Source organism: Amblyomma americanum, chromosome 10, assembly GCF_052857255.1.
Source record: "Amblyomma americanum isolate KBUSLIRL-KWMA chromosome 10, ASM5285725v1, whole genome shotgun sequence".
NCBI classification, from domain to species: domain Eukaryota; kingdom Metazoa; phylum Arthropoda; class Arachnida; order Ixodida; family Ixodidae; genus Amblyomma; species Amblyomma americanum.
The window spans coordinates 119,156,373-119,179,978 of NC_135506.1; the positions used below are offsets into that span (position 1 = coordinate 119,156,373).

The window sequence follows — 23,606 nt, forward strand, 5'->3', positions numbered from 1 at the left end:
AAAGTAAAACATGAAAAAGCTGATTTCGTTTACTGTCGTCATTGCCTAGCGGAGTAATAGAGGACGGTGCGGACCGTGGCCCAGATGTTAACAGCTGCTGTTTTTTTTTATTTGTATCCTGCTATAATGCGCTGAAGCACAGCCATATGGCTGCTATGGAAAGGTATGCAGCTTGGGGGCTATGCCTTTGGGAATTTCCCTTAGGGTCTGTACTGGGTAATGCTGCTCCCACCTATATTTGATCAATTGAGCCGTGGCCTGCCAACTGTTAGCCATCTGGGTGAGCTTAGTCTGAAAGCAACTGTACCAGGTGTGCCACTCAGCCGAGATGAATTTTTTAACTATAAAGTTCTTGTGAGGGCTGTGTACCTTCCCTCCATAGCTGTATAGCTACACAGGGGTGGATGCTAATGAATAACTACTGCCTTATTTTTCATCTACTGTTCCTTGAGAGATTGCCTCAAACGCAGTGGTCTAGGCAATGTGCTTTTCTCTCTTTACGTTAGTTATTGTTAATAATTATTGATATCTCATTGAGATGTTCAAGCTCTTTATAAAAGGTCACTAACTTTGAGAGGTTCACAGTATAATGGTGTGTTATCATTGCAGTCAGCAAGGCTGATCTTATTGGCAGGATGGCGAAACGCCACAAGTCCGTGCGTGCGGTCATTATTGAATCGGCGGCTGCAGGTGAACTGCCTCGGAAAGAGCATTCCAAGGTGAGGACTGGCACTTCTTAACCCATGCATTGGAGTGTTGGTAAACATGCCAGTGATTCTTTGTTTGTGTTAATGGTGTGCATTTTATTTTTCGTTCTTGCATGGTCAGGCACAGCCAAGAAAATAAAAAAAACAAAAAATGGAGGCTGCCAAAAAGTGCATGATGCGTGAAATCATGGCGAAAAGGTGTAGAAGTACAGACACTTCAGATACCGACGATGAAGTGGGCCCGAAAAAGCACCTCAAGGAAAGTGAGGAGACAATTTTGTTCCTTGAACAAAAACTGGAAGAGGCCGAGAAGGCTTACAGAGAAGAACAGGAGAGAAATTGAAGCCTTCAAAAAATGGTGGACGAAAGATTTGGTGAGCTCATCGTTCAGTGTTTTACTTTTCTGTTTGCTTATGGTTGTGGGTTGGGCTGTTAGTCTTTCTTATGAATGCTCAGCAGACTCTGCTCCTCTTGTTTTTTTTTGTTGCTAATATTATCTTTACAAATGAATATTTTTTTACCAGTAATTAACGCACATACGGTTGTGCTTGCCAAAGGAAATGATCATCATCAACAGCCTGATTACACCTGTTGCAGGACAAAGGCCTCTCTCACATCGCTCCACTTTAACCTGCCCTGTGCTGTCCGTGGCCACTTCATCCCCACAAACTTCTTAATCTCATCTGCCCACGTAATTTTGTGCCACCTCCTGCTACGCTGAATCTGGTTCGTTACTCTTAAGGGCCAGTGGTTATCTTGCCTTTGCATTACATTCCCCGCCAAGCCCATTTCTTCTTGATTTTGACTACGATGTCATAAGCCTGCATTGTTCCCTGACCCACTCTGTTCTCTTCCGGTCTCTTGATGTTGCACCTGCCAGTTTCCTTTCCGTAGCTTGCTGTGTTCTCATTTTCAGTTCAATCCTTTTCGTTAGCTTCCACTTTTATGCACGAGAGGTGACTACTGCTAAGATTAAGCTGCTGTATACCTTTCTTTTGAGGTATGCTGGCAAACTACCATTCATGATCTGAGAGCACTTGCCAAATGTGTTCCTTCCAATCCTATTCGTCTATATTTCAGTCGCCTGATCCGGACCTGCGGTTATGTTCTACCTGCCCTAAATAGACATATTTGCTTACCACTTCCAGAACCTCGCTACCAATCGTAAACTGCTGTTCCCTTGTGAGGGTGTTGAACATTACTTTGGTTTTCTGCATATTAATCCTTAGACCCACTGTTCAGCTCTGGCTGTCTAAATCCTTGCTCTTGATTTGTAAATCATCCCCTGAGTGACTTAGAAAGGAAATTATATTGTCATTTCAAAAAAGAAAAAGAAGGAAATGATGGAACTGTCATACTGAAATTCAAATTTGTCTCTTTTTACAAACTTAGTTGTCATGCCGTAGTTCAGCTGTTCCTGTTTAGCAGAAATGCTTGAAAACGTACAGATGCGCTATTTTATCTGACAGTATCATCATCTGACTGTGCCCCTAGCTCCCATATGGTTAAATAGCAGGTTTTTTTCTGCTGTCCCAATTTAGCCAGAGCCCAACAAGAACTGCCGAGTTTCTATGGGCAGCTGTGGTACAACTTCTCGGTCAGAGTGCGGCCTGTCATCATGGCAGCCATATCTGTTCTTTCCCATTGTCTCTCTGCTTCCACTGCATCTCCTCAAAGCCTTCTGTTCCCCTCGGATTTCTCCTCACACGATAGTTCGTTCATCGCTTCTGCTGATGGCAAGTTGCAACGGGCGCCTGTCAAGTTCTTGGAAAGCTGTGGCCATTAGTCGGACTTCCCTCACTTTGCAAGCAGGCTGTTTCCGTTGGGGTTACTTGTGGTGGATCGGATGCCCCTTTAAAGGGGCACACACTTTGCAGAGAGCATCTCTCTGCTGCTAGCTGTCCATCCGGTACCAGCATGCTGACGCCATTGCCGCTTCGTAGTGTTTTGTGGCATGTAGTGGCCACATGCACACACAGACACACACAGCATTTTTACCGCCAACTTTTGAGGGTAATGCAGCCCCGCGCATAACGCATACCTTATTCTTTCCTTTAACTGCATGCGACTCTTACTCAGTTGTCAGCAAGCAGTGGTTTGCATTTGAAAATACTGAACTTTTTCGGTTAAGGCCAAATTGTGAGAATTAAAATTGGTGTACCTTCATCGTTTTTTTGGCTTCTTTAAACCAAGAAGTCCAACCATTATTCTTGATATTTATTACGGATGCATTAAGCACAGTATTCTGTAGAATATTCAATAGTAAAAAATCGCAGGCATCATTACCAGCAATTTTTTTATCGGGGAGGGTAATCAGAAACTGCATGTAATTTTTTTTATGCGGCTGTGTATTATCAGTTTGTTGTGGCCATCTCTTTTTTTGCTGCTTTGTATGCAATTTTGTGAAATGTGGTCTAGGCCAAGTTTTCATTTCTGTTACTGCATTCTTTTCTGTATGTCAGTGGGCAAATGTAAGCTCATGGCCTTTCTTGAAAGATTGTTGTTGCTTGTCTTTCTTTATGCAGGCGCACTGGAGGCAGCCATTGCTGATCTCTCAGCAAGCAGACAGCCTTCAGAGGTATGCAACCAGTTTCTCCTAAAGGAGGATGGACACCAAATTTTGGTTGCGTTTTCTTTTTTTTAAGCCATTTGTAGTACTGTTTAGCTGACATCCGCTACAGTCGCCGCAGCTACTGCGTGCACCGCAGGCAATGCATGCATGCATCTGACAACTGCTCGTAAGTGACACGCTACAAGTAGCTTAACTGTTTGTAAAGAGAATGGCTTCATTTTGTGGAGGTTATACAGCAATGTCATCCAAATGCGACTGATGACCCTATGAGAAGAAAACAAAAGCAATCGGGATGGTCCCTTTCATGCTGCAAGCAACTGCATTCAGGGCACATTCTTCCTGCCATGCGTGGATGCATCAGATATCCACGAACTCGTGTTGTTGAGAACAAGCATCACCACGTGTAAGGAACTGAAGCTGCAGAAGGCACTGGAGGCCAACCGTAGTCACAATAGCAAAGGTAAGGTGGCTTCTTTTGCACTTTAACACATGCTCACTGCGAGTTTTATTGCAGGTAAACTGTTTCAAAGCCTGAACCAGGCTCCGCTAACAGTGGGTGCTGGCCAATAGTGAGGGCGACCTAATTGCAGTGTACTTCACCTGCATAGCACCGAGCGGCGAAGCCTGTTCATGTTTCTGCCATGCTTCTCTTCATCGAGAAGCATGTAATGCCCTATGTAATGCCCCCTTATGTAATGCCCTAAACCAAGGGTCTTTAAGGGTAAATAAATGATGAATAAATGATGAGTATGGTCTAGAGTGCTTGAACAGCGCTTCAGGGAGTGCGCTTATTCATTTACGAGAGGCCTAGCTGGGGCTCGATACATTTGCGTGCCGTACATACACAATCCTGCAGATTCTACTTCACTCATCGTGACAACTTTTATCGGGTCTGACAGGCAGTGGCGATTATCATAAATGCATAACAAAGCATGCCTTTCAAGTGCTCTAGACAAGTGTGTGCAAGACTGTATGTGTGTGGACAAAGCGTTCTTGCACGGACACTGTGAATGCGTAGCTCCAGGCCATGTACAAAAAGGCAGGTGTGGTTCATTGCTGCCTTGAATTTTGCATCCTGTGCACTGAAGAAATGCAGACTTTACAGTGACTTCCACTTTTTGTATGGGGGCTGGAGCCTTGCCCGTGCATGCACATCATACTCGACAAAAAAATCCATGGCAGCAACATGGGAACAGGCTCCGCCATTTCCTCCCATGCAGGTGAAATGCAGAGCTATTACGTCCCCGTCACTCTTGGCCAGCACCCATACAGTTAGCGCAGTCTAGCTTTGCAAACGGTTTACCTGCAAATAAAACGCAGTCAGCACATGTCAAAGTGCAGAACAAGCCACCTTACCTTTCTTATCGTCACTACGGTGTTGACAGACACTTCCTTCAGCGATGGTTCTTGCACCCAGCCTCTTGTTACAGATCTGTGGGCCCTCCAGTGCCTTCCATGACTTCAGTTGCTTACACGTAGTGAGGCTTGTCCTCAACACCAACAGTTTGTGGATGCAGGAATCAATGCTGTTCTCCTAACTTTTTTTTTAGAAAAAGAACAAAGTACACATCCTTTCTGTGTATTTGTCAGTTTTTCACCCACTCATCATGAGGTCCTCCCAACTTGCTCAGCTTTCTGTTTTGCAGAGCTGAAGTTCATGGGGTTGTTTTCTGCTTTTGCAGCTCCATTTCTGTGAAAGCATTGTGAAGTCTCCCAAGTAACCACATTAAATAACATTATGTTGTCGAATTTCATCCTTGAACTCCAGTTATGTTGAAAGCATAGGATTGGCTTGCAAATATCTAGTGTAATCTAATAGCAAGTCATTAGCTCTGTGCTAGATTGTAAGCCATTAACACCCCCACCCAATGGTAGGCAGTTATGATTTTTTGCGACAGTTTTGGTTGCATGGCACGTGAAGTGTAATCATGCACACGTTTGCAAAAGAAATCACATTAACCCTTTCACAGTGCCCAGTGTGAATGGAAGCAAGTATGGGAAAGGCACTATGAAGACCTGATGATGGGAAGAAAATATTGTACTGTACAACTGTCAGACAAAAGAGCAACTGTACGAAATGTTTGAGCATTTTACATATTGTATAGCTGTATATTGGGCTACCCATGCCCATTGTTAGGTTCTATTCGGCACTGTTTGCTTTGTAAGATTGTGCATTTTTTCTCTCGACACAGCTTTATGTCCAGCCAGCAATGCTAGCGTTCTACTTTTTGGCTATCGTCGAGTGCAGTACTTCCATTATGAGTCCTAAAGATGCTTATTTTAGCCACAGTAGTGTGGTTAGTCGCAATTCGGAATTAGTTGGCCTGTTGTTCCAATGCGCAAGTCTTCGTCTTGCCAACACATTGTAATGGAGTGTAACAGCTGCTAAATAACAGCTGCACCATGGTGGACTGTAATGCATTGTCTAATAAAAGCAAAAGAAGCTTGGAAAACAAGTTTATTCCAGTGAAAAACTGATGGTATTGCAAAAATTAAAACCGCACCGCAGCGCTAGTGGTATACAGTTGGCACAGGGAATGGAAACTGATTGTAGTGCAAAGCTGTCAGTAATTGTGACTGAGGCAGTGAAGTTGACAATAGAGCCTGTAATGGACAAGAGAGGTGGCTATTGTGTGCCATCTTTTTGATGAATGGCCTGTTTTCTCCTTGTTTTGCTTTGTTTGAAATAGATATTTATCTGTCTGTCCACATGCTGTGTTCCCAAAAATCCTCTCTTGTTCCTCTTGCACTCTGCATCACAAACTGTAGTGAGAATAGGTTGTGCCAATGCATAGGGATTGTGGCACAGTATCAATAGTTGGAGATGCAGGAAAACAGAAGGTAGGCAGCTGAGAACCAGGCAAAAAGAGTGCCATTGTGGGACTGGGCGGGAAATGGAGGAAAAGAAAAATAAATGAAAAAAATAAGATATAAACAGGGAGGTCCCTATAGGTGGTCGATATTATTATGAAGCCCTCCACTACAGCACACCTTGCTCTTCTTTCACATCACCTTTCTCCCTTCCCTTACAGCATGGTTTGGGTGTCTACCAAGATATGAGATAATGACTGTGTCATTTCCTTTCCTCAGAAACCAATTTTCATTTTAGTTTTGTTATCTGCTGGTTTTTCTCCTGTTCAAAGATGGGCTAAACATTGCCTTACTGCCATGACATATGCTGAAAACTTAAAAGATAACTGTGTCAGCATGTGTTCATTTATTCTCGGTTATTGAAAAGCATTGTAATCATTAGCTTATATGATATATGATGTGGTATTATCTGGATATTGATTGTTTCTTGGGATTATATGTTTCTCTTTTTGTTTAATTTTTTTCTATATCTCTGCGGTAAACCTGGCATATGCTGTTGCCCTTTCTCGATGTGCAAGGAAGTATGTGCAAATGCACTGCAGGGCAGCTGTATGGCTGAGGCGTGCTACTGTATCATCTGAAGTAGCACTATATGTGAAACACTTAATATTTGGCTAATTATTTTTTTTTTTAAACTCGTCAGCAGAATGTGTGTGCAACATGTGTACTCAAACACAAGAGAAGCAGGCAGTTTCAAGAGTGGAGAGACCACAGGCGTCAACACTAAATGAGGTGCTCAGTCACTCTATATACTGTAATTCATGTCTTGCAGTCAGGCTAACTATGCTCTTTTTTCCATGCTCATCAGCGGAGCATGTCAGTGCCAGTGCCTGTTTTTGTCGCGGAAAGGCAGCAGCCACAAAACGAAGTGCAGGGGCCAGCAGCAGCACGAATGTGGAATGACGTAATAATTCACTCCACATGCAGTTAGTTATGACTTGCAGGGTACCTATAGTCCTGCTTTTCATCTTGAAAAGAACCGTGTTCAGCCGGTTGATTCCAATTTTTCCACTTCACTATATTGATTCGGCACTGCGGGCATATGCCTTGTTTTCATGTTTGCCGGCATGACTTGCACTCTGATTCTTTCATTACGAAGCATTTTCAGCCTTGCCCTGCTGTCATATTTTGATGCTGTACTAGCGTGAATATATGCAGGTGTGCCAGTGTCGCATTACTATTTTCCTTTAACAAATGTTTGCATTCCTGCTTGTGGAATGGAGCATTTTAATTGTAACTGACTCATGCTGCAAATATCTGCAGTGCAGACACTGAAGTTTACTTAAATAACTATTTTTTTTTCTCATGTTGTGCATGTTGTGCAGCATAACTGATTTGCTGGCATTTTTACTTCAGGACAACGTTCTCGATTTCGACCTGCCTGAGTTGCAGGCCAAAATCGAGACAGACCCCACACACCAGCCTGGCACTCTAGGCCCCAGGCCAGTGGAGATACCAGCTCAACCTCTGCAGCGTGGGCCATCAAGCAGAGTAAGACAGTTGTTTACTGAATTTTGTTTTTTTATTCCTGCTTCACAGTGGACGTCTTCTATCGGAGGGCAAAAATCCGTAATGTTTTCTTGAGACATGTTGGTTATTTAATGCACATAAAATGTGCATTTCAGTAGTCACTCTGATTCCTCCATTACGAAACATTATCAGCTTTGCCCTGCTGTCGTATTTTGATGCTGTACTAGCGTGAATATATGCAGGAGTGCCAGCGTCGCATTACTGTTTCTTTTTAACTTATGTTTGCATTTCTGCATGTGGAACGGAGCATTTTAATTGTAACTGGCTCATGCTGCAAATATCTGCAGTGCAGACACTAAAGTTTACTTAAATAACTATTTCTGTGCAGCATAACTGATTTGCTGGCATTTTTTCTTGAGGACAATGTTCTCGATTTTGACCTTCCTGAGTTGCAGGGCGGAATCGAGACAACAGACCCCAGACACCAGCCTGGCACTCTAGGCCCCAGGCCAGTGGAGACACCAGCTTGACCTCTGCAGCCTGGACCATCAAATAGAGTAAGACAGTTGTTTACTGAATTTTGTTTTTATTCCTGCTTCACAGTGGACGTTTTCTATCGGAGGGTGCAAATCCTTAATGTTTCCTTGAGACATGTTGATTATTTAAATGCACATTTATTTTTTGTTAGTGAGCTTTTTTCCAAATGATGCATTAGACTTCAGTATGCATAGATCACCTCATGGTCTTCCCCTTTGACCGCTGAATAGTTTATAATTGAAATTTCTTATTATGCTGCTTCAATTTTAAGAACCAAATGCTGGCTGTGACACATAAGATGTTCAAGTCATGTGAGGCAACAAAACTACAATATAGTCGATGATGGGTAGTTTTACTTCACTACGATGCTTAAGGCAGCCTGCTTCAAGAGCTGAAATGACAACAAACAAAAAACTACGTATCAGCAGTTATGTAGGTTTTTTTCGTGCCTCAGCACCTCTTAAGTTCCTCCCGCTGCAGCCGCCATCCGCGGATGGTTGACTCGTTGAGGTCAAGTCTTCGAGCTGCCGCAGAATTCCCGACCTTTTCAGCTAACAGGATCGCTTTTCTCTTAAAACGACCGTCGTACTGAGTATGACACATTGCCATCATGCACATTGAATCAATACACCGCGAGCGACGCCACAAGAACACGATGTAATGACGAACTGAGCACGAGGTCGCAACAAACACAAAAAATGACAGAAAAAAAATACTGACTTTGACTTTTGTGGTACCCATGTTGCCAGCATAAGATCGCAAAACTGCGGAAACCGAAACCAAGCTGATTGCTTTGAAATGGCTTAACCACGGTACTGCTTTAGGCCAATCGAAGTGCGATATTCGATTATAACGTGAGGTAGACTTTAAGGGGAAAAAATATGGGAAAAAACTCACGTTACATTCAAGTAAATACGGTACATGCGTGGCTATATTCACATCATTGCCTCATCAGTGGGAAGTTTTCTCCCGGCTGCCAGTCTGCCGAGAACATGAAAGATGATCGGCCGTCGTTTGGATCTATCATTGTGTTTGGCCTAAGAAGCATGGTACACTACAATGATATGCTGCTGTTGATCCTGGTAGTGTCAGACTAATGTGATGATTACCGCTGATATCATCGTTGTACACTGAAGTTGAAGCTTTTGCACGTGTTTCGAAAATCTTGTGCATCACAAACCCGTCGAGTCCGAATGCCATTAAACTTGGATGCCATTCGAACTACCCAAGTAGCATAGGTATTAACTGTGTCAGTCTATCATCTTTTCAATAGATGAGGAAGCGTAACCAGAAAGGGAAGGCGCAGGCATTGTGTGTGGCAGCTGCATGTAACTGATAAAGTTCAAGATGTGCATGGGGCGGTTTCGAAAGAGTGACAGTAGTATGTGTAATAGTGAGGGTTTTTAGCGAGAGGAACCTGGATAACTGGAGAAACTGTGTAGTTGCTAGGAGGTACAGGTATGAGGCGCAAGAAGGCAGATTATGGTGTCAGGTGTGTGGCAGAGAGAGTTGACAGTACACAGGCGATGCACGATAGGATCAGGCAGTTTCGATGAAAGTGGGAGGGCAGGCTGTGCTCTCAGAAGGAATGAAATGCAAACAAGATAGTTGAGCTACGAACAGGAAAATAAGAAGCTCATATTGAAGGGAAGCTGAATACTAGCTCAGGTTACTTTAAATTCGAAGGTGTGAAGACTCTTCTCCAGAAGTGTTAATCAACCTTGCTTGTATTTGCTCTCGAAGAGCTAACATGTTGGTGCTTTTGTGTTGACACCTCAGCTTTCGTGTTCGCATTTTCATTCGTTGCTGATAGTATATTTTTCTGCCTGTGAATGCCATGCCAGTTTTTAGAAATACGCTGAAATGTAACAATAATTGATTTTAACTGAAAGTGCAGAAACTTCTTGAATATACAGGCACTGAAATTCAAGAAATTTTTGTTTTGGTGGACAACGTGCCTTCCCTTCTTTGTAAGGAAGTGCTACTGTTAATTTCAGGAACCTGCTCCTGCTGCCTTTATGGCGGATTACCTAGATGCTCCTTTGTTCATGGAGGTGAACAGCAAAGTAACTTTTCTTTATTCTGCCTGCAGGCAAACTGTCATACTTTACATTGCATGTTCCTCTAAAGATTGCATTTTCACTAAAACCGTTTCTCATTGATCGAATGAATTTTCCTCTGCAGGTCCACATAGGCAGTGGATATACACTTTCCACCATTAGGTGGACATGGATAAACGCGGCAAAAAGTGATAGTATGTTTGCCAGAGAAATTATGCGCTGCCTATGGCCATTGGCAACCCTCAAGAACAGGAGCGTCACGGGGAAAGTCTGCATGAGAAAAGCGAAACTTGGTGCCCAAGCTAAGCCACCCCTCACCCCTGAGAAGCTTGTTGCTGTTCGGAGTGAGTGGCCTATTTTCATTGGTTTCCTTTAACTTGCCAAAAGAGATTAAAGACTCTGAACTTAAAGCTGTCTAGACTAATTGTGGAATTTTTTGGGGGGCCAGCTTGAGCCGTTGATTTGCATAGTTGATATTTTTTCATTTCTTAATGAACGGTTAGTGCTTGCATGTCATGGGCGCTAATTGTAATAGTAAGTGGAGCTTCATGTGCTTTTGTGTTGTTTTTGGAAGTGACCTGAATTCTCGCTTGACTGAAACCAAAGTGTAATTTCAGATTGCATATTAAAAATTCAATATTCAGTAGTTTGACTTCTTGTAATATCAGCAAGAAATGAGACGTGAACAAGACAGTTCAGCCACGAACAGCAAAATAAAAAGCTCGTAGCAAGGGGAAGCTCAACACCAGCTCAGGTTATTTAACTTTGACGGGGCAAAGGCTCTTCTTCAGGAGTGTTAATCAACCTCGTTGGTATTTTCTTTTCTGGAGCTAATATGTTGTTGTTTTTGTGTTGCCACATCAGTTTTCTTGTTCACGTTTGATTCGTTGCTGATAGTACATGGTTAAAGTGGATAACCATAAAATATTGCTATATTTCTTTGGCAGTGGCACAAATACATTGTGTGCTGTTTTATTGATTTAATACAGTATCATTGTTATTCATCTGAAAAACACTAGATGGCAGTCTTTCATAACAGTGCTTTCATAACATTGGAAACTGCACGTGTGAAAAAAGTCCAGATGATATGCTGGAAACTATGCAGTCTCCACTTTCAGCCTGTAAGTGAAATGATTTCTACAGTTTGCCTTTAGGGATGGATACATTCAGTTGCTATTATTATTTTCACACGTGAACTTCTGTAATGTGTTATACATGAATGTGTGGCCTGCTAGTGAAATTACTTTAATGGAGGCAAAATTCTAGAGGCACAATAAAGAACCCCAGGCGGTAGAAATTTCCGAAGCCCTTCACTACGGTGTTCCTCATAGCCTGAGTCACTTTGGGATGTTAAACCTCCTAAACAAACTAATTTGCCTGTTGAGACTAATGTTTTGTTTCCATGTGTGAATATCTGTAATGTGTTATAAATATATATCTACTTTATTGTTTTTGAGAGCATTGACTGACTTCTTTTGGTTTTATTTATTTTGTGCAGGTGCCTATGGCCAGTTTGTCACGAAGAACGCAGACCCAAGGTTCACTGATGGTGACAGGCTCAAAGCCCTGAACAGGCACCTGTCTACGCTGCTTCGCGACGTAGCCAGGCCATGAGCTCTGCACTACCAGGGGCAAAAGTAACTGACCCTCCTTCCAAGCCTTGAACCTCCACATTTCTTGCTGTTATCCGCAGCGATGTTGGCATTTTAAATGTTTGTAGCGTTCCAAATTTTTTAATGTTTTCTTTTTTCCAGTTGCTGTACTTTTGCATTTCCTTCTGTTCTTTTCGTGCCTAATACATGCACTGTAGTATTTTATACCTCCGTTATGACTAATCTCTTTCTTTAAGCCTATAATTTGTATTATATTTTTTTTTATCGCCTGCTTATTTACTCTCTGGTGCTTAATTATTTTTGCTATGTTATACCTAGCCTGTTTATTGTTCCTTTGTTAATGATGTTCCTTGTACACGTTTTTACACTGACCCCCCTCCAAAGAAGGGCCATTAGGGGTATGCTGAATAGATAAATAAACAAATAAGTTACTTTTGCTCCCAACAGTATTAATTATTCATGTCCATTGAACACACATGCTGGGAATGAATTCCAAGCACAACTGTGAATGATTGTGGTGCGGCTGGTCTGCAAAAAAACAGCGTGCATATGCTCCATTCATTTCGCAGTTCATGCTTGCTATAGCTGAAACTGATTTTATTCCTGCATTGTGCCCTAAACACTGCTCTAATCTAGGAGCTTCTTTGACAGTTGCAACAAATAATGGGCCTATACAGCACAAGGAATCTGCAGAAAATCTATGGGAGCCTAGTAGGTTTAATTAAGGAACTGATTACGAGAGGCATACGATTAGAGTGAGGCATACGAGTAACATGAGAGGCATATGAGTACGTTATCCTTGAGAGACTGACGAGAAGGAGGGGGATAAGAAACATGAGCAAGAGAAGTATGAGAGACATGAGTAAATCGTATCAATAACGTCGTACCCAAACTCGTACTAAACTCTGTTTTTCAGAAGGGCCATCACTGAAATGGACAGTCATCCATTTGCCTTTGAAAGATTGAAAGTAATTACCCATTCGTTTTGTGTATCATCATTGGCAGCCAAGCGATGATGCATTAAAAAAAATGGTATATTTATGTGATAACGCCACAACAAGCAGCGCGACTGTCCACCGGCCCCTCGACCATAGCCGCGTGCTGTGCGCGACGGCGCACCAGCTCATTCGGCCCCAGGAGTCTACGCCAGCGCTGCGCCGCGGCAACAATTTCTAGAGCCTCACGGGGAGAGTTACCAAGCCTTCTGGAACGCTGTAAACACGTTCAAACCATTCGTACGTAGGTGCGTTGTTTGTGTTTGCACTGTCGCAAAGCGGAGGATGACAGACCAGCATTCCAATTTAGATTTTCGTGTAAGCAAGGCGGAGGCAGAGTTATCCCGACTGGTACTTTGCAATGACCATTGGAAGAAAGCGCACGAGAAGATACCTGCCGTCATCGCTGAGGTGACACAGCAGCTCGACGGACTGCTAACTCGTAGGTCAGCCGACGGGACAGACTAGTTTCTCAATGAAGGTAAGCTGAAGAACTACTTAAATGCTGAAAGAAGGTTATGTGACAACCTCTGCAGAGAGGCTGGGGTCAATTCGACTTCAATGCATCCAGTGTGCTCCACGGAAAGCGCTCGCGTTCCGTCGACACCGAACGTTGAGAAATCCTCTATGGACGATCTCATTGCTGCCATCCTGGCGGACGGCGAAAAGCAGTACTTCGTCGCACATGGGCAAGGAAAGCTATGCGCGGACCTTGTTAGCACGTTAATCGGCAACAACTCAGCTGCTAAAGACCTGAAGGTGTGGACCGCCTCTACGTCCAAGGCGCGAGACGCAGCGTGTTTGTCTGAAGGAGTCAAGGGACTCACCCTGAACAAGCTCAGCGCGGTGTATGCTGCTCTTCCGCGCCTTGTTGAGGAACGTGTTCGCACGTTCCAAGAAAACCGCGGCGACGACATCGAGGCGTCGCCAACGGAGCGACAACTCACCAAAGAGTTGGCCGAGCGCGTGCTCGAGTCAGCATGGCTTGACACGATGGACGCCAGCGTGTGTTCGGACATACTGGACACTACTGGAGCTGTCGGCAAGCTTCGACAAGCGAGTGGCCATTGTGCGCCAACTGCTGGACCAAAATCGCCGCCTGCGTGACGTCGCGGTCTCCGAAGAAACGTGCCAGTTGCGCGTCGATGATCTCCTTAGTAGCGTTTCCCGTCTTCGCGACTTCCTCGCATCGGAACACGAAAGGTGCAAAGACCTTGCGATGGAGCTGCAGCAGCTACAGCGCCACGCAAAGAGGCAAGAAGTGAACTGCCAATTGGCTACGGTGCAGCACTGGAAGAACGCTGCAGGAAGCTCCTTATTGCTGGCCGTGCCAATGTCGGCACGATCGAAAGGATGGAAGAAAGACAGGCGGCCATGCACTAGCGTGCCAAAAGCCTCGCCGCTCAAATCACTCAAGACTGCCAGGGTAGCCCGGAAACTTGGTACAAGGATATGAGGGCCAGTATGGACGACGACGATAAAAAGAGGAGTATGATACTGCGTGAGCTGTTCAAGGAGTTCCACAACAACCCCACTCACTTCTCAGCGCGAATGAAGAGTGCGATTAAAAGGAGAGGTGCTGTCGGCGAGCGGCAAGAAACAGAAGATAATAAGTGTACACACGTACGCTACATGAAAACTGCCGCGGGGAAATTGACAGAAGCATTTTTCACAGCTGCTTAAGCTGAGCTTCTGTTCGTGCTTGCCTTAACTTTTTTTTTCAGCAGTGTGCACAACTTTGTTCTGTAAACAGTAGCCATAATAAATGTGCTAAAATATGAAATATCTCCATTGTATTCAAATCATGCCCTGTCTTGAAGCAAAACACAGCACAAGCCTGACCTAATGCAAGCAGGATGTTGAAATATATGCATAATGCACAAAAGTGTTGTCTAGGGCATCAGTGTAGTTGTGAGATGTGCTGTTTGTTTACCGCATCATCAAGTTCATTAAAATGCAGCCTGTTATGAGGTAAATTTTGGCGTGTGCCTTGGCCCTGCTATGCTTAGTTTGCTCTATCGTTTCTTACTGCAATACATGTTAACTCAGGCTAGTTGATGTGCCATAGTGATGAGTACATAGCATGAAAGAAACTGAGCACAAGAGCAAGACATGGGGCCGGATCCATCGGCGGTTCCTTTGAAGAACCGTTCTTTTGCGAGGTGACGTCAAAATGACGTCAGGAGGAAGAGGGGAAAGACACCGGCCAATCGGCGAGCGCGCCAGCTCGCGGAAGTGCACGTCACGACTGTTTGGTCTCTTCGGGGGTCATATACTAGTTAATAAGTTGCGCCAAAAATGAAATAAATATATGAATCAAATAGCAATATATGTTATTTAATAACAAGTTGTAATATTTGTGAAAGATCCCAATTAACAACCGCCGAAACGTTTTCTTGGCTCACGTTTTCTTTTTTGGTCGCTAGACGGTGTCGCATGTGCACGATGTGGCGGAACGAGGAAGCAAATATTCCAAGATGTACGTCCGCAGGGATCGACGAAATTCCAATCAAGCTAATTAATGAACTTGGCCCAAGAGGCAAAGAAACGTTGATAAAAGTATTGGAGGCAGTCATAACAAATCAGTAAATTCTGCACAGCTGGAAACAGTGTAAAGTGAATTTGATTTATAAAGGGAAAGGCAATAAGACGAACATAAAATCCTTCGACCGATTACGATAACATCAGTTACATACAGGCTGGCGATGCAGGCGGTGAAAATAAAAATGCAGTCATGGGTAGAAAGTATTAGAATACTCGGAGAACTTCAGAACGGGTTCAGAAGTGGTAGGCGCTTAGATGATTGCCTGTTCATGCTTACCCAGAGCATAGAAATATCTAAGGCGGAAAACAGACCTTTGTATTTAGCCTTCCTGGACATAAGCGGTGCATACGGCGTGAACAGGGAGCTCCTGTGGAACATATTAAAAGATGAAGGTGTCAGTCATGAGGTAATTAATTTTCTACAGGAAATATATCGAGAAAATGAAGTTGAGATAACATGGGAAGGAATTAAGAGTACAACTGTCCAGATACACAAAGGATAAAGGCAAGGTTGTCCTCTATCACCGCTGCTGTTCATGCTTTATATGATAAGTATGGAAAGAAGGCTACAAGGAAGCAATCTAGATTATGATCTGTCATACACATTAGGCGGAAAGGTACGTGGTTGAGCAACGACTACCGGGTTTAATGTATGCGAACAATATTGTACTGTTAGCAGATAGCCAGGAAGATTTGCAAACTTTGGTGAATTGCTGTGGAGACGAAGGAGACAGTCTAGGTTTCAGTTTTAGCGCAACTAAGTCAGGTGTGGTGGTTTTCAATGGCACAACTTATTAGGAGCTTACAATACAAGGCCATGAAATACCCCGAGTGGCCGAATACAAATATCTCGGGGTATGGGTAAACAACGGGCATATGTACACGGAAAAGCACAAACAGTCTCTCATAGCAAAAGGGCGAAGAGATGCCGGGATAATGAAACATAGGGCATTATGGGGGTACAACAGGTATGAAGTCCTCATAGGTATTTGGAAAGGAATAATGGTGCCAGGGCTTACTTTCGGGAATGCGGTTTTATGCTTAAGGACTGAAGTTCAGTCGCGATTAGAAGTAAATCAGAGAACTGTTGGAAGATTAGCACTAGGTGCCCATGGGAAAACCACAAACGAGGCAGTACAGGGGGATATGGGCTGGGCAACGTTCGAAGCATGGGAAGCTCAGAGTAAAGTACTATACGAAGAACACCTGAGGAAATTGGATGATAACAGGTGGGTAGCTAAGGTATTTAAATACCTGTGCAGAAAGAGCGTTGACACACAGTGGCGGAAACGAACTAGAAAGCTGGCCAGTAAGTTTGCCAGAGACAAGGAGGGAGAAAGAAAGAGCATTAAACGACAGGTTATAAACGTCGAAGGTAAAAATTGAATAGTTTCAATGGAAAAGAAGCATAGTGTAGAACTATATCGATGCTGGAAAACGCAGATCAGGAAGGAAACGTTTTATGATAACTCAAGAGGCAGTGCCCTCTTTGAAGCTAGGTCAGGGTGTCTTAGAATGCGCTACAGAAAAAATTTAACGAAGAACATGACACATGTGCTGTGTGTGGTAAATCTGTTGAAATAATAGAACACCTCATTCTAAAATGCGATGTATCCATCCCGATGTCGATGCAGGCAGTCACTCTTTCTGAGGCCTTAGGGTTTAGAGATAACAAAAGTCATGTAGAAAAATCTGCGGTCAAAATTAGCAAAAGGCGATTGGAGGATTGGTGGCACAAAAGCAGAGAGGTGACATAAGTTTTAAAGTGTAGGAAGACGTTTTTTTAAAGGAAATGGCGAATTGTATTAACAACTTACAGCAGAGTAAACAAAAATAAAGGGAAAAAAACAGCATAGTGGCAACAACCACTGCCCCGTTTCAAAGGGGACGCTCCTACCTTCCATCTATTCATCCATTCCATCGTGGTGTCGTCTGCTACTTTCTGCTCGTCATTTGATTGCCGCGTATCTAAAGTTCCGGAATGGCGCAAGCGCACCATATCGGTCTCCTGCAGGTCTTCATGTTTCGCCACAGCAGCGCCTTATCCTAGTGGAATTCATGGAGAGGCATCCATCTCTAGTTAAAGGATCTTCGATGTTAACACCAGAGATAACGAAAGCTGGTGAGGATCGCTGTTGTGGCGTGAGCTTGCTGCAGCTTTGAACGATGAGGGGCCTGCGGAGAAAACAGTGGAACAGTGGCGCAACTTCTGGAAAAAGGAAGTTTACAACTCTCGCCACGACGCAGCCGTCGCGGCCGCCGAACACAGGTAAGCTCTATGATCGAGTATGGGCCTCTGCTGTTGTGTTACAAGCGGCTTGTTGACTCATAGGGGCACCGGCAACGGACATTTGTCCGGGCTACGGGGCCGCATTCTCGCCCTCGTCGGCCGCTGAAGCGCCGTAGGTGTGTGCGGCGGATTTTTTGACGAGGTATGTTCAACAAAAACTGCATGTTTCCTGATGTCGATCTTGGCTGATTAGAAAATTGATTTCTTAGGTCTGCAAATCATTGCAAGGCCCCTGCATGCTGAGCCCGGTGGCGATGCGTTGACCATTTGATTAGCATGACTAAAGTAGAGAAACTTAGTCAATTTTCTCAGATCAGAAATCTGTATGCACGAAAACAAAATTAAGACAGACGTGAGCACATCAATTTTGGATATATAAAAACATGAATAGTCCAATCGTTAATTATGCTAGCTGTGAACAATGGTCAAATGTATAGGATACAGTAAAGAACACATTAAAAAGGTAAGTGTCCAAAGCCCGGTCGTAAGACAATGCATATAAACAGCAGTACACATTTTTTTAATAGACTATTGAGGTCAACATGCATTAACTTCATCTGAATACATAATGAACAGCGTCAATTTTCTGTTTTGACAATCCACAAAAAAGGTTACCTGCTAGAAGGTCTGCAATTTATATTGTGTGACATGTTTAGAAAATGCTAAAAATATTATCTGCTCAAAATATTCCCACAAATATGGCTTCAATGCATTACATTGTGAAATATTGTGAACGTTCATGGATGTACAGTGAATTTGTCTGGTTCTCAGATGTAATCTGTTTGTGTTTCATTTATCATTTGCTTTGCTGCAACACTTATGTGACTAGTTGAGATTATTTATGATGAGATCAAAATCAATACTGATATTCATTGTGGTCATCTTGTGTATTCAGGATAGCAGCAGTCCACCATTTTCTGCTGCGCAGTCGCTGGATGGGAGCACTTCACATCCTCAGCGAGCTTCCTCATCAGCTGCTGGTGTGCAGCCTGTGGTGCGCAGCGCACAGCCTGCTGCCCAAGTCACGCCCTCTCGGCAGCAGTTCCCGTCCCAGCGTATTTCTGTTGGGGAACAGCCAGGGACGAGTGGCTTGTCACGTAAGTTCAACCATGCATGTGCATGATTTGTTACTAGTGGTTTCAAGCTTCCCTGCTGTACGTCATTGTGTACATTGCCATGAGATGAGATCTACTCTGCAGCAATTTAGTACTGCAAGAATGTCTTTTCTGTGTATATTGTTAGGTTCAGAACAGCAGGAGCGGCGCACGCCAGCACGCAGACCAGCTGCAGAAGATTTTCTCCCTGACATAGCAGCTCGATATCAGAAGTCTTTGGAGTTGGCTTCCGAGATTGTCATATATAATAAGGAGGCTAAAATAAAATTATGAAGGAAAGAGGTGTGAAGAAGACGTGGATTGACCGAAGAATAAAGAAGAAGCATTCGGTGAGGTGGAGAGAGATGATTGGTGGAGAAGAGAAGAAGACGGCGACAAGGCCTACGTGGACTAACACCGAGGCTATAAAAGGGCGAGTGAGGGCATGGCACTGGGGGGAACAGCAGAGAAGCGGAGGCTCCGGCAGGTCAGGGACACATCGGCTGGAAGAGAGCGATGCCGGCTACTGCTCCGGTGAGCTCGCATTCTACGGCTTCGCATCGTGGAATTCCTGCCGTGCCTGAGCCTGTTCCGGAGAGACAACAGAGGACGCTACCACCTGCTACAACCAGGGGTGTCTCCAGCGCTGTTGCCACTCATCCGGGTGGTGCCCCCAACGCCAACAACACTGGCATCACCTCCACGGGTGCTTGGACCGGGAGCTTACACGACGCCGCCAGCGACGCCCACCTAAGCACGTCGAACGCCGCCTCGACGCCGGCTACTGGATCCATACAAAGCCGCAGCTGCACCGAACCAACCGTGAGCACGAACTCCGACCACTAACAGTAGAACACTAGTAGTAGACGCTGGTAGCAGTGTGCCCGGGTCGTGTGTATTTATTGTCTGTGTTTTGTGTTAGTTTTGTATTCTAGTGTGTGTGTCACTTAGGGTGTATTAAATGTGCGTTTGCGTGGGTACACCTGTCGCCTAGTCCATTCTTTCGGTCTGAGTGTTATTCGGGGAGATCCGTGACAGAAATCAAGTCTTTACGTACACGTTTTCCTGTTTATTACATTCTTGTTAGCAATGAAGGAGAATGCAAGGCCAGGCGATGCTTAGGCGGGTGATATTGTTTTGCACTATGCACTATGTGCCGACGTGCTATGCAGAGTTCACAGAGCACATTAAATAAAGAGTTAGCTGGGAGCGTCGTTCGCAAGACACATTAAATAATGTGTTAGCTAGGAGCATCAGCCTGGCTGCAGTTTGGCACATGCTGCGGATCACGATGTTGATGATTGGTGTTGATTGATGTATTTATCTGGAGAATAGCATGCAACCCGTGTATTAGCAAACTTTTGCACTACTTTTCTTGCATATGACTGTGAGCTAATATGCTGGTCCATGATATCGGCATTCTTTTGTAAACAGGAGCTACAGCAGCTCAAAGATGCTGTGGCGATGGTCGCCACAAGCTCGCACCAACTGGTCGAGACTGCCGTGGGCCAGTCTGCTGCCCTGCAACGCTTGGCAGCCGCAGCAGAGGCACAGGCTGAGTGCCAGGTACACCAGGCTGCTGCGCTGGAACGCTGGGCAGGAATTGCAGAGCAGCAGCTTAGCAGCACGGTTGCATCCCAGGCACGACTTGTTGCTGCAGCTGAGCGGCAAGTGATTATAGGGCAGATGATTGTGCAGCAACTACAGCAGCTTGCCGCAGCTCCTCACTGATGATGCTGCACCTTCTGGTAGGCAGCAGCTGTAGTTAAACAGCAGCTTGTGGTTTTGGTTTCCCATTTAATTTTTAATATGCGATATTATCCCAAAGAAAGTTAGTACAAATACTTGTTATATATGTATAGTCAAGAGTCACTACCTAATTATTTTAAATTATCATGTTACTACTCTCATTTTACTTCAGTATGTTGCTCCAGTTGACTGTGATAACTTCACGGTAGTGTGTTGCAAAGAATAATGACAATTCATTCATTTTTTTTAACTATATCTTTTCAGACAGACACTGCAATGATTTCGTAATGATGTGTATTTACAAAGAGTATCTTTGTTCATTTTCTTTTTATACACACCCCAGATTTCATCTGTGTACAGTGCAATAATTTTTAGTCATGTGTAATGAAAAATGACTGCATTTATTTCATTTTACTCTACTGCTACCTTAGTCAGACACTGTTATAATTTCATAATGATGCCCACCCAGAATGATTACCTTCTGCTCATTTTACAGTGCTATTTCATTCTACTTACCACACAATTGTGCCCTGTTAATACGACCCCCATTAATATGCCTTACCTTATTTGTCTTAATATGCAACAATGTATCCCAGAAATTATAAGCATTATCCACACAATTGTGCCTTGTTAATACGACCCCATTAATATGCCTTACCTTATTTGTCTTAATATGCAACTATGTATCCCAGAAATTATCAGCGTTATCCTATACTGGTTCTGTGCATAAGGGAATCCCCCAAGGTGGAATAGATTTGCATCCCCAAAGGGCGTCCATGTGATATGCCACGTGATATGCGCTCAATTGGTGCAGTGTGATGTTTATTTTCATAAGTTGAATGTTTGTGCCACTTGCTAAGGTTTCATTTTTATTGTTGTATATTTTGCTTTTTGCTGCCCGAGCTAGCTGCATCTAGGACATTGCTTTTTGTGCATTTATCGCTGCTTCCACTGCCTGATAAGTGGGGCCAAGGACAACTCAAGCCGTGCTTGAATGACTTTTCCCTTGGCTCTTTTTTTCACTGTATAGTGAGAAAAATAAATAAATAATGAATGAATAAAAGAATTGAGTAAGGAAATGATGTAAATCAAACTTTTTGTTAGATCTCATTACAAGAGCAAGAAAACATCACATTTGGCTGTTTAAGTGGAAGGGGCACATTTATTTCTTTATTCAGATGCCTACAGTATTCTTGTGGGCATTATTGTAGGGGTGGGGCAAAGAAACAGGCTTAAAGCAGATAAAGTTAAGCATGTTTACCATATTTGGAATGCATTGGGTGCAAATCAGGCCGCTCACATAGATCTAGAGCTCGCCCAAGCATATAAAAATGAAATTCTTGGGTTCAGACACATTTCAGCTTAACAGCTGCGGGAAATTTCAAAGAAAAACATGGCTGTGTCTTGTTCCTTATGTTCACTACTGCAGTGCATCAAACTGCATTTTTCCGTGTGTCTCACAGTTTCCTTGTTTGCACTGCTTCATTATTGCATGGCTGTGTACATTATTTTTGTTTCACGGAATTCACAAAGTGTACTTTGCGTAGGTTGCTAAATGACTGGAATCATCGTAACTGTGATATATTCCAAGTACTGACAGCTATGCGTCCTGTCATGGATTGCCAGCCAGTTTTACAAGGCTGCACCTTCATGTAATGACCTTTTACCGTGACAGTACAACTTCTGCTGTGATAGAGGACGCCAAGACGAAATCCTCGGACGAGCTTGACAAGCTTCTGGGTCCCATAACATTTCAGATCATAACAGCAGCAAGATTAAGATGGCAATATGCAGAGAAGGCAAAAGGAATACAAGCACACATACTCAAATCACAAAATAATTTGTGATAAAGAAAGTAATAATAACGTTTATTATCACCAAAAAATGCATTACAACACAGACAGGCCAGTCTAAGCCTCTAACTCGCTTGCATGACCGTGCCTGAGTATGACACACATGGTTAATAGAGTACTACAGTGACTCATAAGCATATCGAGGTCAAAGGCGGAAAAAAAGGTGACAGGATATGAAAACACGGTTACACTTGCAAGTCTACTTAAAACAAAACAAACAATTAAAGACAAAAAGTGTTCAAGTTCACTAACTTCACCATTGCTGCTTCAGTCACTTCATATTCTCATATTCGTAGGTCTCATCCACTGAATAAAATCAGTTATTATTTGTGCTTGTCGTGTCGTGTTCTTTTTCTTGTTTCATTCTTTTTTGTGCACAAATTACCATGCTTTTACCAAAGTTTTCCTAAGACCTCAAGGCGATCATGGTGTCCGGGTTTCAGGTCTTAGAAAAATTTTAGTAACACCTTAAGCCCACGTTTGCAGTGTTGTGCCATCTGTATACTGATAACTGTGTGCTGTGCGATTTTGTTAAGGTAACCAATGATCGTTAAGAGTAACAGAGTGGATTCCAAGAGAAGGCAAGCGTAGCAGGGGGAGGCACAAGGCTACATGGCCGGATGAGATTAGAAAGTTTGTGGGGTTAAAGTGGCAGCAGCTGGCACAAGATCGGGTTAATTGGAGAAATATGCGAGGGGCCTTTGCCGTGCAGTGGGCATAGTCAGGCTGATGATGATGACAATGTGTGATGTGAGTGTAGTACATTAAAAAATTCTAGTAGGTCAAAATTAATTTGGAGCACTGCACTACGATGTCTCGCATAGTCCATGTGCAGCTGGTCACCTGAGCTGCTGTCGTCATCACTGCTATTGTCATCGTCGCTGCTCCACGAGCTATCAACAGCCCCACCCTCTTCGAGGCACAAGTTGTGGAGCGCTGCACATGCTGCTATTATGGGAGCAGCACGCTTGGGGCTGTAATGCAGAGTTCGGTACCGTTGCAGGCACCGAAACCTACTTTTCAGCACCCCAATACAGCACTCCACAACCGACTTCATTGAGGAATGGGCATGGTTGTACCAGAGAGACTCTGGTTGTACTGCCCTTCAGGTGTTTGTAAACTGGGATGCCCTGCCACTGGAGTCATTAGCCATGGCACCAATGGGTAGCCGCTATCTCTTGCAGAAAGAAAAAGGGGCATGCTCAATAACTGTGCTTGCCTGTGTCACGTAAAGACTCACCAAGCAAAAAC

The 23,606-nt window shown here is 43.8% G+C and overlaps 1 protein-coding gene across 3 annotated transcripts; it reads left to right on the forward strand.

The window, feature by feature from the left end:
• On the forward strand, window positions 1–23,387 carry LOC144107492 (uncharacterized). 3 transcript variants are annotated; one of them, XM_077640509.1, is made up of 8 exons: window positions 1–719; window positions 829–1,081; window positions 3,233–3,285; window positions 7,507–7,641; window positions 8,076–8,177; window positions 10,342–10,561; window positions 11,716–11,854; window positions 12,747–12,872. In XM_077640509.1, the coding sequence occupies exons 2-5, from the start codon at window positions 1,063–1,065 to the stop codon at window positions 8,148–8,150; spliced, it is 282 nt and encodes a 93-aa protein (XP_077496635.1). In that variant the 5' UTR covers window positions 1–719; window positions 829–1,062; the 3' UTR covers window positions 8,151–8,177; window positions 10,342–10,561; window positions 11,716–11,854; window positions 12,747–12,872. The 3 variants fall into 3 exon arrangements, with proteins under 3 accessions (XP_077496635.1, XP_077496636.1, XP_077496634.1); XM_077640508.1 differs by lacking the exons at window positions 1–719; window positions 829–1,081; window positions 3,233–3,285; ... (1 more) ...; window positions 8,076–8,177; window positions 12,747–12,872 and adding exons at window positions 17,384–17,638; window positions 17,702–17,801; window positions 18,555–18,756; window positions 18,902–19,575; window positions 20,188–23,387 and having other exon boundaries at window positions 9,543–10,561; XM_077640510.1 differs by lacking the exons at window positions 10,342–10,561; window positions 11,716–11,854; window positions 12,747–12,872 and adding an exon at window positions 6,797–6,882 and having other exon boundaries at window positions 8,076–9,472.
• Window positions 23,388–23,606: the final 219 nt, after the last annotated feature.